Here is a 15,575-nt window from a genome sequence, read left to right as displayed (position 1 = left end):
GTATTTACCTAAAATCCTTGCCCATGGATAAATCACAGAACAATCAAGGATTACTTCCCACTAGAGGAATTTTTTCAACAATATCCCATTGTAGATATATATACCCTAAAGGGTATCTCTTGTTCTAAACTAATAATTTATTTTTTTCCAGCCACTAATCTTGGAATCTAATCACATTGCTACTGGGCACTAGTTTAAGAATGCACAACTCAGTACCCATTAGCTCTTAAAGAAAAGCCTTCCCAACCTCTTCAATTTTCTTCTAATGGCAGCATTTTAGCTGGCACGGAGTTTGCTCCAAGGACAGATCTTCTTTTGCACCTTTCCAAAACAAAATCATATGGATTCCCTCCCTCCCCACAAAAAAACACAAACAAACAAAAACAAAACAAAAAAAAAAAAAAAATCCTTCCAGCAGCATTCGACCGAAGTATAAAGCAACCTGATTGGCTTCCATGCATCCGATGGCCTCTTCCAAGAGTGAAAACTCCACGCAGACATAGCCATAGTCGTAACCTGGGGACAGCATTTAAATACAGACGGGAGTCATGTTAGTGCCTTGCAAAAGACAAAAGACGCATAAATCCCCCATTTTCTGACCCCTTATTGTCCCTTCTTCTCCTCCCCAAAACAGATTCCAAACCCACAAAAGTAAATGGTAATGAGGAAAAATCTGGATGTTCAAATTTCAATCCAGACTGGCTCTGCTATCCTATTAAATATAAAGTTTCTCTGCCCTCCCCTTAAGAATGACAACCTGCTGAGAGTGCCTTAGAATGGATAATCCCACAAAGATCAGTTCAGACAGGAAACGGCAACATTTAAGAACAGGTTGAATGCCCTGGAAAAAAGAAAGTCAGCAGGAGGAAGGTATCTGGAAAAGACTGACTTGTCTGTGGAGAAGAGGGATCATCCCAAGGAAAACCTGGCAAGGTCACACACACTTCCCAAGGAAAGAGCACCTTTACAGAGACCAAAAGTATTACTCATAAAAGGGCAGGGGTTTTTTTGTTTTGTTTTTGTCCCCAATGCCTCAGGAGATTACTACTTGGCAGAGGCACTTCAGCTTTCTTTTGTATCATTTTTCTAAGTCCAACGGCATTCACATACACTAAGAAAAGAAAATGGTCTTGTGAGATCAGTTGGTGTGCTAGTTTCCAAAATGTGAAATCCATAGTGTGAAGTACAGAATACATTTATAGTCTCTCTTGCCAGTCAAATGAACAAGTTAGTTAGCTATTCTATCAAACTCCTTGATAAAATATCGAGTTATATAATCTTAACTTGCTTTAGATTTTCCCTGGTACTGGCAAATTATTCCAACAGCTGACATTTATATGACATTTTTGAGATACAAGCATTTCACATTTTACATTCACCATCTCATTTTATCTTTAAAACAAACCCTGTGTGTTAAGTAATTCAAGTATTACCTCCATTTTATAGATAGAAAAACTGATGTTCGGAAGAGCGGGAAATGACATGTGGTTATATAAGCTCTGTGGAAGCATATCATATTTGCATATTGATCATGATTTCCATGTTTCCTGAATACTGCAAAGGATAGGGACAATGTAAAGTTGGACACAATATTATACAAGTGGAACACAAAGTAGGGAGGAGGTAATTTAGATGAGAATTATGATTCAAGAAGAGAGAAATGTTATGGGAACTCATGACAATTTGGGGGCAAAATATTAATGTGGTAGGAACTTGACAACACCGAATCAAGAAACCAGTAACTAAAACTAACTGAAAACAGAAAAAATAAAATTGAAGCGGAGGACGGTGACAAAAGCAAAGCAGAGTAAGAGAATATAAGAGTTAAAGAAATTATTATGTGAGGATCATTTTCCATTTCAAAAGCATGACACCTGAATAACTGAAATTAAGGAATAGCCTTCAGTGAAGAACAATAGGGTGTATCTGAATATGGAATATGTATATATACACGTGTTAATTATATGTGTCCACATTCAAGTAAGTGATGGTGCCTGAAGCAGATCAGCAATTTATCCATCTGAGATTACTGTATTATCTTCCTATTAGAACTAGAAAATTCCTAAGGGATCAATAGCCAGTTCCAGATCAGTCATGTTTGAGAGTCATCACTTTAAGTGTAAAAAGTGTTTTTATTAGAACTTGGGAGTACTGCAGGTTCACTAAGAAATGTCTAAGAGGTACAAACTAAAAGGACTAGAGCACCTTTTCTAGCTTTTAAGAATGACTAGGATGAAAAAATAAAGCTCCTAAAAATCTCAATGTTACTCCTAAATCAGGAAGTGGATTGTATCCCACAAAAGGAACCTTTTAGCCACTTAATTCTGCTAGAACCCTGAATCATGAGACTTGGAACTAGAACGGTCCTTATAGGCCATCAAATTCAATCTCTTAATTTAATTGATGAGAAAATTGAGGCTCAAAAAGGCTGGGGTTTTTTTGCCCAAAGTCACAAAAGTAGCTAAGTAGCAGAATCAATATTTGAATCAAGGTCCTACAACACCAAATCCAGAAATTTTCCCACCAATCCACTAAAGATAGTTAAAATTTAAGGTTTACTTAAAATACTTGTACACCAAAGACAGAACTACCTTTGTCACTAAATCTCTTCTAAATCAAATCTAATGCACTAGTAAGTAAATACTTCTGGTAGTTTAGTAATTTAAAAGGATTTTATATTTTTCTAAAAACCATAGTGATTTAGTCCTCTCCATCCACAAATACCTACTTCAAATTCCCCTAAATATATGGCAACAATAACAAAGAAATGGTTATTAACAGAGAGAGTCTCATTCATGCTTTTGCTATTTATGCAGACTGTCTCAAAGAGAAGTAAACACAAAGACAGTTATACTGATCTAGGTCTACAATATGAAACCGATAAGGAATTTATTAGCACAAGTTGTAAAAACCCAAAATTTATAGATTCCAGGAAAGGAGAAGAGACTTGGGGCCAGGAGAAGGGTTACAGTGTGAGTCTCTCAAGAGGGTCACAAAATATTCACATTACATTAGAAACTAATAAAACTAAAAAGTTGCAAGTTGTGTTCAAAGCTAAGAATACTCTATGTTATATCCAGGTTTTATTAATACTCAATCCTATATTAAACCACATTCTAAACTATAGGGGATTACAAAGTTTTAGCATGTCTGACATCAAATGAGATGTTTAAAGAAAAGAGGCATTTTGACAACAATCATTCTTTCCTCTCATATTATCAGGGCCATAGCTGATATGTGTGTGAATTAGTTCACAACAGTTTCTTTCTAGTGATAGAAATTGTATATTTCCATGTGTTCACTGGATTGCTGATCAGAATTATCCTAAAAAGACTAGAACTAAAAAAGATCTAGTAATCACAGAAATCAGGAAACACAGAAAAGTTATCATACCAATTATCCAGACTCCCAGAAATCACTCTGAAGAAAGAAAAACATGGTATGAACTGAAATTTGGGGGACTTGTTAAGAAGCAATATAATGATTTCCCCTAAAATCTAGATAAATATCAAAAGGTTGATTTAAGAATTTTATAAACAAGTACAATCCTTTATGCTTTATTCTTTTTTTTTTTTTCCTGGAGTAGAAAAGAGAGAACATTGCTAAGAGAATGTTCTGAATCAGGAAAATTATCTGGTACTATCAATATGGCACACAAAAACAACAGGAAGATGAATGTTAAGGCAATTTACAAACTGAGAAACTGGAATAGTAAAACATTTTGGCAGGCTGGTACTCAGTATTTATTTATAAAGTAAAAACAATATATAAGTAATTCCAGTCACTTCATTTCAGTTGTGCTCACTGACATAGGAATGGCTTCATACATTTCTTTAGGGTACTCTCGAGAAAAGGTGAAAACAGGGAAGAGGGGGGAAAAACATATTAAAACAAATTAAGAGTTCTAGTTCTTCCCTACCTCCACTTACCAAGTGATCTCTTCTTCTCAGGAGCAATATGTGTGGTGAATGAGGCAGGTGCTCAAAAGGGTTATGACAAGTAAAGAAACTATAAAAACACTTATACATCCAAAACACATAGCCATCATGGAATGAGATACCAGAAAACCCACAGTAGTACTTGTTGCTTAAGACAAATGACAATAAGCCAATCCTTGAATTTTTCAAACAAATGCTAGTTAATAATAAAGTCTTTCTTTCATCATCTAATCCAACTGCCTTACAAATTTATGAATCCTCTTTTCAATATCACCAAGAAATCTTCCTAAAGCACTATTTATCTGATTTATCTGCATTAACTTCACAAACTAACCTGGTAAAAACCCTAATATAGACTGCAGATATTGCATAAAAGAAATGGCACAATGAGAGATGGAAAAAGAGACATTAAAAACATCAAAATTATTGGAGTTTGACTGGCTGACCAAATTACTTGATCAGCACCAAATAAAAGCACTACAGAAATAATCCAATTTGATTTAAAAAGCTTTTGCATTAATCATCTATGATTTGGATTTTAACAGACTTCTGTATGATATAAGAAAAAAGCAGCAGACTCCCTTTTTTCTAATTATATAACTCCTTTTTCAGATGGAATAAGCAAGAGGGGTTTTTAGGCATGTAATGCTCTAAAATACTCCGAAGAGCTATGAATTTTTTTAAAAAATAACAATATTAATTGGTTCAAAGGGCTCTCAATTATTTAATTTTCACTTTGCTATTCCCAACAGTGAGTTACTTCTCAACTACAGACAAGATTTTTCCTAAATTTTACTAAAAATTGTAAAGTATTCCCTTTAAGTCAGGGCTTTTAGCAAAACCAAACCAGAATTCATCAGACCACCAGAATTCCTACTAAGGGAATCGAAGATGACACAACAAACTCAATGTTAATAATTTCATTGGGTACATCTATTAAAATCTTCAATGCAATACTCACCTGCAAAATAGGATCTTCCAATTTCGATGACAATTATTTTCAATTCTATTTATTGTCAACTATTTACAGCTTACTTGTAAAAAAAGTTTTGAAAAAAAGGTTTGAAAACTGTATATAGTGATATATATCTAGTTTAATTGCACAAACTGGTTATGAAATGAAAGGCACAATATTTCTATATAGGCGCCGCTACGTGGCGCTGTGGACAGAGCACCAGCAGTGAAGTCAGGAGGCTCTGAGTTCAAATCTAACGTCAGATACTTAACACTTCCTAGCTGTGTGACCCTGGGCAAGTCACTTAACTCCAATTGCCTCTGGAGAAAAAAAAATACTTCTCTATATATTTCTGTACAAAGACTGCCCCCAGGATCATTTCAACTTGTCATTGCAAAGATTCATATGATTATTATCAATAGTATTCCATATTTATCACATAACCTATACACAAAACAATGAGCCGGACTCTCTAAAAGATAAATAGATGAATTTTAAAATCCTATCCTTGCTTTCAAGGAAGCTCAATCTAATAGAAGAGATGATAAGTACTCAAATAATTATGATAGACAGAATGTAATCAGTGCCAAAAAAAGTAATACAAATTACAAGATAGCAGCAACAACAACAAAAAGCTTTCATTTGGGATGCTCAGAAGATAGTAGAATAATTTCCAAGTGACTTGGGGGGGGCAATAGAACTGAGATTGCTCTCTTCTATTAAGTCACTAAAACTAGCATAGACAAGATGAAAAGAAATCATTGCAATTGGCCCATGACATTTAGCACTGCCAAACACATGAATATTCTCAGACACTAACAGCATATAATCAAGATTTAGTTCAGAATGAACAAAATGGTTCTTTTGCCATTTGTGCCAAAATGACAGTGTTACATCCTAACACAAGTTTGTTCACCACCAATATGGCTCACTAGGCAAAAATCATTGTCTAGCACTGACCTACTTCTTTGTCAATTCTTCCTTCTAACACGCAATAAATTACCACTTTCTATACTCATTTTAAAAATACTGATAATTCTCTTCTCACATATACCTTCCTATGAGTTATGGTAAATTTGGCATTGAATTTACCAATGAAATTTATCACATACAAGAAACAAGTCTATCCCCATTAAACCTTCCAATCAAAAAGCCTACTAGGAAACAGCATCAATGCTCAGAAAAATGCCTATAATTCTAAACTGCTGTTCTAGTGATCTAAATAAACAATTTCAAGTAGCTAAGCAGTAGAAAAGATAAAGAGTAGATTTTTAAAAAAGAGATATTTCAATTCTTTGGGAGATCAGTACTCTTTTCAATGAGGACACTCCTTCCACTGGTACAGATTAGCAATCATGCCTTCTAATCCTATGCAATTCTTAATTATGTTCTTTCACAGTTCTCATGTTAAACCACCCGTGACACTAGAGACTTTACTGAAGGTTTTGTTACTTTTTATGGACTCTATTTGGCTAGCTATCATTCCGTTTTCATTACATGACCAGCTCGCCTCTTTTCTGAGGGTCAATTTTAATTAGATCATTAATGATACATGCTACAGTCTATGTCTACCATATATTTTTCACTGCCTTTTGAGTGTCACTCACAATTTTGACTCTTTGAAGGAAATGGTGTTTCTAAGATACATAAAATTATATAAGTTCTGCAGGAGATTGTGTTTTAAAAGCTAAGATTTGCATCAGTGAACATCTCAAGATTGTCAAAAAAAAAAAAAAAAAAAAAAGAAAAACCCAACCACCACTACAAATTACCAGATGGAATCTTACCTAAATCCATTTCTTCAATTTGGCCACAATTCATCTTTCCTCTACAGTATAATAGTACAGTATAAATTATACAATACAAATGTGTAATAGTAATCTTCAAGAAACTGGACATCCAACTTGCAAGTCTGGATAGTAGGCATTTTTCAAACATCTAGTTTTCCTATATGGATAACTAAGCCTATTTTCTGACTTATCAATGAGAAGACAAATGTTCTGGGATTTGATCCAATCAACATGTCCTCCCATTAAATATATCTATCTGGAGATATAGATATGTAGCTCCACACAAAGAAAGATATGTTAGCAAATCAGAACTTTACTTTCTTTTAATAGAATATAGTAACAATTTGAAGAGAAAACAACAGTACCTCAACATAAGATCCTTAACAAGATCAGAAAAAATAAAATCTACATGCCAGATATCACTTTTTATTGGTATTTTTGCTGCTTTAATTAACCTAATATACATTTTCTTTTGCAATTCCCCTTAACATGTGTTAGTTTCATATGAACACATAAACTTTGGAAATTGCTTGCCATTTCTCACACAACAATTCAAATATGTAAGATAACAATACATTTATAACTAAGTATCACACAGCTGTACAGAAGCAAGCTAGGAGTAAGGTCTCAACTGGATGTAGGAATTTCATTAGTCCAGATAGCATTAAAGTATCTACATAAGATTTACCTCAGTCTTAGAAGCACACACACACACAAAATTTCAAGTTTTAAACACTATATTACCATAAAAATCTAAAGCTTATGAAACACATTAACAATATTTCTTCCACTCTCTATTCCAATCACCAATTCTTGGCCATTTGATACATTAAAAATATATCCCTCAATGAAACATTTTATTGTTTTAGTTTAGAAGTACAATTCTATAAATCATCACTAATCCCCAGTCTAAGTCAGATTTACAGAACCTTAAGAGTTGGAATGGTAATTCGAACTACTAAATCCTTTACTTAAACCCCTGGATGTATCCTTAGCACTAACATTAAACCCATTACTGATTTTTTTTTTTTTTTTTGCTAGACTCAAATTTACCATAAGCATTAAAATTATAGTTTACTAACAGTATTTGTTTCCTCATTATTTTGTGAAACTAAAAAATACATAGGAGGAAAAAAATCAGACTTTAAAAATTTTTTCAGAATGTATGTTCTCCATTGTGAAAACAGTATGAGGCACCATTCCATAAGCATGGAGGAGGGGAGGAAAAGAGGTGGTGCAGTACTGGGGCACAAGGCAAGGGAAGAAGGAAACATCTCAGAGGAAACTAATAATATACATGAAAGAATTTTTAAGTTTTCCAAATGGAGAGATTAGTTACTAGACTATTTCTCACATTTGGGCTGTTAGCAACCCAAGTCAATCCTAATGACAATTTAAATTACTCAAGCTTTTTATTTAAAAAGCAATTTCTTTTTGAGGAACCAAAAATATTCCAAAGTTGTTTCATTATTTTAACACCCTATGAAAACAAACATAGCTCCATTCATAGATTAAAAATACAATACCACCATATAGAAGAGAAATTGCCAGAGAGAGAGAGAGAGAGAGAGAGAGAGAGAGAGAGAGAGAGAGAGAGAGAGAGAGAGAGAGATCTAAAAAGAGAGAGAAAGGAATTAAATGTCTAACTCACTGTTTTAGAGTTAATTCTTTGGCTACTTTTAGAGCCAAAATTTTAGAGATTTTAGAGATCAAAACTATTTCATTGTTTTAAGTATTCCTAGAAAGTTAGACACAAAAGCATTCCTTCAAGAGTTATGTGACTGCCTTGTTCTTTCTTCCTTTATTATGCCTTCCAACAGAGAATTTATTACTTCAGTTTTTCCTTTACTCAAACTCAGGTATTTGTATGTGGAATTACTATTTGCTGATCTTTCTTCTTCCAGAAGACTATACCCTTTCAGATCAGACTTATTTGACCTTTAAATATTGTTTGTTATCTCCAAAAAGTTCATTCCCTATTGCTAGCTAGTAATTTTAACGATTACCACCAATTATGTATTTTGGTATCTACAATTAATTTAAAGTTATGTTTCCATGGTAGCCTATTTGTGTTTTTAGTCATACAAAAGTAATTAATCAGTTCAACAAAATTTATTAAGCATCTATTTTGTGTTGTACACTGAAGGAAATAACTTAGTTAAGACCAACTTCCTTGTCTTAATGGAGCTCAAAATCTAATAGATCATAAGACATAAGTTCAGATAACTATAATAAGCATTACAGTAAGTATATTAAGGAATCTCAAAACAAATTATTATCAAAAGTCATAGAGGAGCTGGGAGGAATGGGTGGAGACAGGGAACAAGCAAGACTTCCTGGAGAAGAGACCATTTTAAGCTGGGTTTTAAAGTCTAAAAGAACATTCAATATATAAAGATAGGGAAGAGAGGTACTATTTTTTTTTTTGGGTGAGAGATAATTCCACATCACTTCCCACTAATGGATTCCACAAGTTATTTCTGCCTATAATAAAGACTTTTATGAAATCATTAGCAAATATCTAAATCATCATTTTTATGAAGAAGAACAGAACCTAATAATACTGGTTGAATTTCTGATGCTTATTACACCAAAAATAATGACAAAAAAAGAATAAATTACAAATTTACAAGGTTCCAAGTTGCAACTTTATTACAGATAAAATATTACAATAACATCATTTCTGTATAACATCTGGACTGAATTGAGCCTAAGAACCATCAATAAAATAATTCTACCACAAAATCTTTGGTGCATATCATGTTATTTACATTTGCACTGATTGTCAGTGAATATCCATAGCCCTTATGAATAAAAATGCTAAGCAATACATCTTTACATGAAATGATGAGGTGATTTATTAAGAGGCTTATATTCAGTCATTTAGAAAACTAATTCAATTACATACAAAATTAACAGAATGCTTTTTAAAATATTCTTAATGTAAAGGAGAGGGAGATACTGTGGGAAAACACTGGGAGAAAGAGCGAGCACAGCTCTTGGGTACAGTTGCAGAAGGCAGGAAAGAGCCTGCCATAACAACAACAGTAACAAAATCCTATAAACATCTTTTAGGAATGGTCTCTGCCTGGCCGCCTTTAAAAGCTTACATAAATATTATTCTTCCACTTGAATTAAAGTAGTGAAGCAAATAGTTCCCAAATCTGAGGCCAAAATACAAGTTTGATAACGGAAGCCTACTTTTCAATATGTATCCTATAGAAAGGAAGACAGTCTAAAAAGAGTTCCTCTAATTCCAAAGAAGCATTAGAATCCCCACTTTAGCCTAAGTTTATAAAACTTGTCCAAAAGCAAATGTTTATTCAGCAGAAGGAACAGAAAAGAATTTCAAATAAAATGACAAAGCAAGAATTAATTCCACCTTAACAAGGAAGAGGAACTCAGCAAAGCAGTAGAATTGCGTTATAAGCAAACTTCAATTGGCATTAAAGTTTAAAAATGCTTTCCCCCATGACAGACAGATTAATACCATCTTGGCTAAATAGCTCTGGGGAAGAATAGACAATTTGTTCATGTCTCAACAATGAAATTCCAGAGAGACTATAAAACTTAGAAATTTCTTTTATCAGTGCCTTCCTGCACTGCCCCAGGTTTCTAGCCCCCTGGCCATATCCTCCTGGGGAGTAAAGCTGACCATATAATCTTTGCTTTGGGAAAGGTTCTACATAATGTAGTCAAGTCATTTTTCATGATGATTATTAGGCCTAGCTTAGTCTGCTGGACTAAGTCATTTTCCCCTAAGTGAATTATTATCCCATTTGGCAAAACTACTTCCCATACCACTGACTGGATGAGGGGCAATAACGGGTCCCATAGCCTCCCTCTTGTACCAAGTCAGGAGACCCGAGCTTTGTTGGATGCTATCCCTAATTGTGTTCCATATGGCCGGCACCACACTCTTTTCTCAGATAAAACTACAGTGTGGCCACATACCCAAACTTCAAGGGGATGAACCTGTAGATATGGAATCTCTCCTGAAACAGAAAACAAAACAAAAAAAAAATTTTTTAATATGCTGATATCCACCAAAAACTCCCATCACCTATTCAAAAGAACTTAAAAGATGACCTTTTACAAGGTCATACAAAAACATAAACTTCCAAAATATCACAGGGCTCTAGAATCAGTCAAGAGAAAAAGCATCTATAAGCATCATGAATTCAAACCCCTAAATAGGCAAATAGAGAAATATGGAAGTTTCTTAAGATATTAAAAAGCTTCTTGGAGCAAGTACAACATCCTCTAATGTCTTTAGGGATGTAGGTAAATACAGAAGTTAAAAAGGGAGGAGAAGATAGTTCCTTTTCTAGAATCCAATATATATCCAAATGTACCCAACTAAAATGCAAGTCTTCTCATCCACCCACACAAAATTAAACATCCCTACCACCTTTGATAAATTACTACTTTGGTATGAATGTAAGTCACCTCAATAGTCTTAAAAGGAATTTTTGTATATGAACACTGAAAAGTAATAAAAATTATAGGCTGTACTCATTTTATGATGAAAAACAATATGACCTATATTCCAACAAGTACAATATATTTTAAAAATGAATTTCACTCAAGAGGGGAATATTCATTTTATTTTTTTATCTCAGACTTAAGATTATATATTTGGTGACTTTTTTCCCCCCTGAGCCTGGGGTTAAGTGACTAGCCCAGGGTCACACAGCTAGGAAGTGTTAAGTGTCTGAGACCAGATTTGAACTTGGGTCCTCCTGAATTCAGGGCTGGTCCTCTATCCATTGTGCCACCTAGCTGTCCCCTATATTTGATGATTTTAACATTTACCATGCTGAATTCCCTAAAATATCTAGCCTACCTATTGCTCTGATGTGTGGTAGAAATGGCACTAAAGTCACTCTCCTTGGAACAAAATTCTTTTGTAACCTACTAATCAAAATTTCCATTATGGATATTGTTACTTTGTTCAAATTATTACAAAGTTCCTTAGGGCCTTAAAAGAATATATTTTGTAGCTAATATTCAGAGTTAGAACGGGGAGCTCAAACCCACATTCAGCCTGCAGCTTAAGTTAGCCAACAATGCTATGAATATATCCTACCATCACCACTATCAGCAATCCTTGCTGAGATATGGAATTTTACTGTAATGTTTAAGGCAACAAAGATGTTTTTTAAGGCAACAGGAAGGAATTTAGCAAACAGATTATCTATCAACTGCAAAGATATATATTGAAATACTTGCTATCTAGGGTCCTCTCATCCACCCTCACAAAATTAAACATCCCTCCCACCTCTGAAAAGTTACTAATTTGGTCTGAATATAAATCACCTCACTAGCTTTGAAAGGAATATACACACAGAGAGAGAGACAGAGAGAGAGAGAGAGACAGAGAGAGACAGAGAGAGAGAGAGAGAGAGAGAGAGAGAGAGAGAGACAGACAGACAGACAGACAGACACTGGAGTGGGGAAGGAGAGAGGGAGAAAAATTTAGGACACAAGGTTTTGCAAGAGTGGATATTGAAAACTATCTTTGTGTGTATTCTGAAAAATAAAAAGCTATTGTTTTTTAAAAATAAATAAAAAATAAAAATTTAGCAATAAAACCTAGCCTTACTGGCAAACAGATGACTCATTTGGGCAAGTACTCTCTACTATTCCACCCATTCCTTACTATCTGGCAAGAACTGAATCTCTCAGAGTGCATTAAACCCTCATGTCTCACTATCTCTGTTAAGTCTAAAATGATCTCAAATGAACATTTTTTTTTCTTTACACTCCAACAAAGAGCCAATCTGCCCTAAAGATGACTGTTAGTCTAATTGTGACACAAGCTAAATGAGAGGTTTTTCTTTTAAGCTCTTCACTTCTCCCAAATAATAGTGCACCCATTTTCAAGAAGGGCTATGTTCAACAGGTCCCCCTCCTTTAAGACTTTCTAGAGTGAAAAACTTGAAAAAAAAAAATAATAACAAGAATCAAAAAATCCCATGATTCCCACATATGCTTAAAGTGTATTTACAGAGAATCAAAATTCTCCCTCTGCTACCGCTATTTTCACCCCAGGCTCACCTGATCCCTCCAGCTCCGGTTCATGGGATTCCTCTCTAGGATTCCTCTGCTGTTCTCCATTCAGCCAAAGCGTCCATCCTCTGCCTCCTCGAGGGTCACCCAGCCCTGGAAGAACACCTCCCGTCTTCCCAAATATACTTGTGGTTTAAGCTGGCACAATCTCTATCAGCCATCTTTCCTTGGGGCTCATTTCTAAACAGCTTACCCAACCACAAGGATGAAACCCAGTATGAATCTTAGTTGAAAATTTTCAAAGTTTCAAAGTATCAGCAAGTAAATATGATTTTTTCCCAAGTATACTCTACTTGGTTCCCCTATATAACTCTAAAAATGTTTTACCTATGTGAATTTGCAAATATCAAGAGGAAGAAATTTGTATTTAATTTTCCATAAAGAACAATGTATTCTACAATTATGTTCCGATTCATAGCACAAACTACCCAAGTTATTAATATCTCACATCAGTTATCACAACATACCTACCACTAAAATATAAACAATTCTGATAGAAATGTAAATGATAGAAAATGTAAAAATATAAATTAGTTCAGATAGAACTTAAGGAATATGGACTGCTATGTATTATTCAGATAAATGTTAGTTTTTTCAAGGTGATGAAAGTAAATATACTCAGAAGTATTTATTTGTTTGTCTGTTTATTCACTGAGGCAATTAGAGTTAAGTGACTTGTCTAGAGTTACACAACTAGGAAGTGTTACGTGTCTGAGACCAGATTTTAACTCAGGTCCTCCTGACTTCAGGGCTGGTATTCTATCCACTGTACCACTTAGCTGCCCCCTACTCAGAAGTATAAAGTTGGATCAGTAGGAAATCTGGCATCCAAAAAACTGAGGATTAAGAAATATGATTTCATATTACATTTAATTCAGTCCACTTGACTTGAATAAATAGCCATGCGGCCTTAAAGGCAAATCCAGTATGTTGTTCATCACTATTAACCTAATATCTGGCACAACACTTCAAATCATCAAGAAGAAATATAGACCCATCTCAGTAGCTCTCAAATTTGGCAAAATTAATATAGGAAACAAGACTGAAATAATTCTCTGGAGCATATGGACATTTCAGTTTTAAATGTCTCATTTGTAAAAAGCAATACAAAAATTCTCAATATTTACACTTTGGTCTCCTTACCAACTCTTGCACAACTCAAAACATACATATACTCATTTTGTTCATCACCAATAAAGCTATGATATTGTTTGCATTCAAAATTTAAAGAAACTTATGGGATCTCCAAGAACATGAAGCTCACAAAAATGTCATAAATGAGATAATGTTTGTGATCAATTCTGAGCTCTCTAGAAAAAAAAGTATGAGAGAAAATTAAGATACCATCATTTAGAGTCCAAAGGGATTTTAACTTTATCATCATTTACTGAATTCCTTTCCAAATGAGAAAACTGCAGATCAGGTTGGTGTGTGGTTCTGGGCTTAAATTTTTAAGTTGTTTAAGGGCTACTTCTACCAGTGAGATAGGATTTCCTTGCTACTTTCAAACTAAGAAAAAGAATTCCATAACAAAGATAGCATGGACCAAAAGTCTAAAAGGACCTAAATTTGTGTAGTAGGTCTTATTCATATATTACAAAATTACTATTTTTGTAGTTTTAGAAATGAAATTTCTTTAACTAGAACATATGAAAATCTGACCATAATGAATTTTTAAACTCAAAGCTGTAATTTTTTGCTAAATTTGCATCATTGTTCTTACATCCTGATACTCCTACTATACTATCATGCCTATTAGAAGCAATGTTGTATTAGTAGCTTGCACAAATATATCAATTCTCTTAAGATTGTATGCATACGTATATTTCCCAAGAAAGAAATTTAAAATATATCCTATTGCACATTCAAGCATTTCAACAAAGTTATATCCATGACTCATACCACCAACAATAATTGATATCTAACAACTTAAAAAGTCCAGAGAAATTGCAAAAGTAAAGATGAATATATGATTCCCCTCTATTCTCTATTTTAAGATTGTCTGAAGAGATAAACAAGGTCTATATTCCAATCTACACACTAAATTTGTGGTGTAAAAAAAATAAATTCTCTGCCCTGGAAGACAATGCAATACATAACAACAGATAAAGATTATAAAATAGATTGTTTTTCTCTATTTCTTTAAAAAAAAAATTTGTCAGAAGGAACTATCTGGAAATAATATGATGTAACAACAAAAGGCATTTGTTAAATTTTTTTTAAAGAAACAAAGAAATATAACAGGAAAAATGTATAGGTGATACTAAAATAAGTTCACCTATTTTATAAGAATTTTAGGGAAACCATATGGTACCCTAGCAAATAGAGACATAGTGAGGCTAAATACTCTCCTCTTCTAAGCTCAATTTCTAAGTTTATTATTATTAATAATAATAAAATAAGTGAACTGAACAAGATAATTCCTAAGATCCCTTCCATCTCTGACAGCCTATGGTATCACATTGTCAAAAATAATTCACATACTATAACTAAAGAGGTTTATTCCCAAATCAATTTAACTTCACTACCTTTATGTTTCATTGAAAAAAATTATGAAGAACATAAGAATCATCATCTTAGGTTCCAATTTTGTTGTGAAGCTGCTTGAATTTCCTTCTCCATAACATCCATCTTTTAAAAAAGCAAAGAGTAGCCTCCTATAAAATTCTAGTTTCCTTTAACCTGATGTGGCTCTAGTAATCACAAATGTATCTCAAGTTTTTCATATAGTTTCAATCTGTTAATTCTCTTGAAAGGCAATAAAGTACAATGAAAAAGTGCTCTGGTTTTTGAATTCAAAGACAAGTTCAAAATTCAGTT

The 15,575-nt window shown here is 33.7% G+C and overlaps 1 protein-coding gene across 4 annotated transcripts in view; it reads right to left on the bottom strand.

The window, feature by feature from the left end:
* The window catches only part of RBM6 (RNA binding motif protein 6), a 106,532-nt gene that overhangs the window by 58,053 nt on the left and 32,904 nt on the right, over positions 1-15,575 (bottom strand). For 3 of the 4 annotated variants that reach the window (XM_074283302.1, XM_074283301.1, XM_074283303.1), the window contains one exon: positions 443-516. The exons of the other annotated variant lie outside the window; for it this stretch is intronic. In XM_074283302.1, the coding sequence (XP_074139403.1) occupies positions 443-516 (74 nt within the window). The remainder of the gene's footprint in view (positions 1-442; positions 517-15,575) is intronic. 4 annotated transcript variants of the gene reach the window in all.

The sequence above is a fragment of the Sminthopsis crassicaudata genome, chromosome 1 (assembly GCF_048593235.1).
Source record: "Sminthopsis crassicaudata isolate SCR6 chromosome 1, ASM4859323v1, whole genome shotgun sequence".
Lineage (NCBI taxonomy): Eukaryota > Metazoa > Chordata > Mammalia > Dasyuromorphia > Dasyuridae > Sminthopsis > Sminthopsis crassicaudata.
The sequence above is the reverse complement of the archived record's forward strand: the minus strand, read 5'-3'. Positions and strand labels throughout refer to the sequence as shown.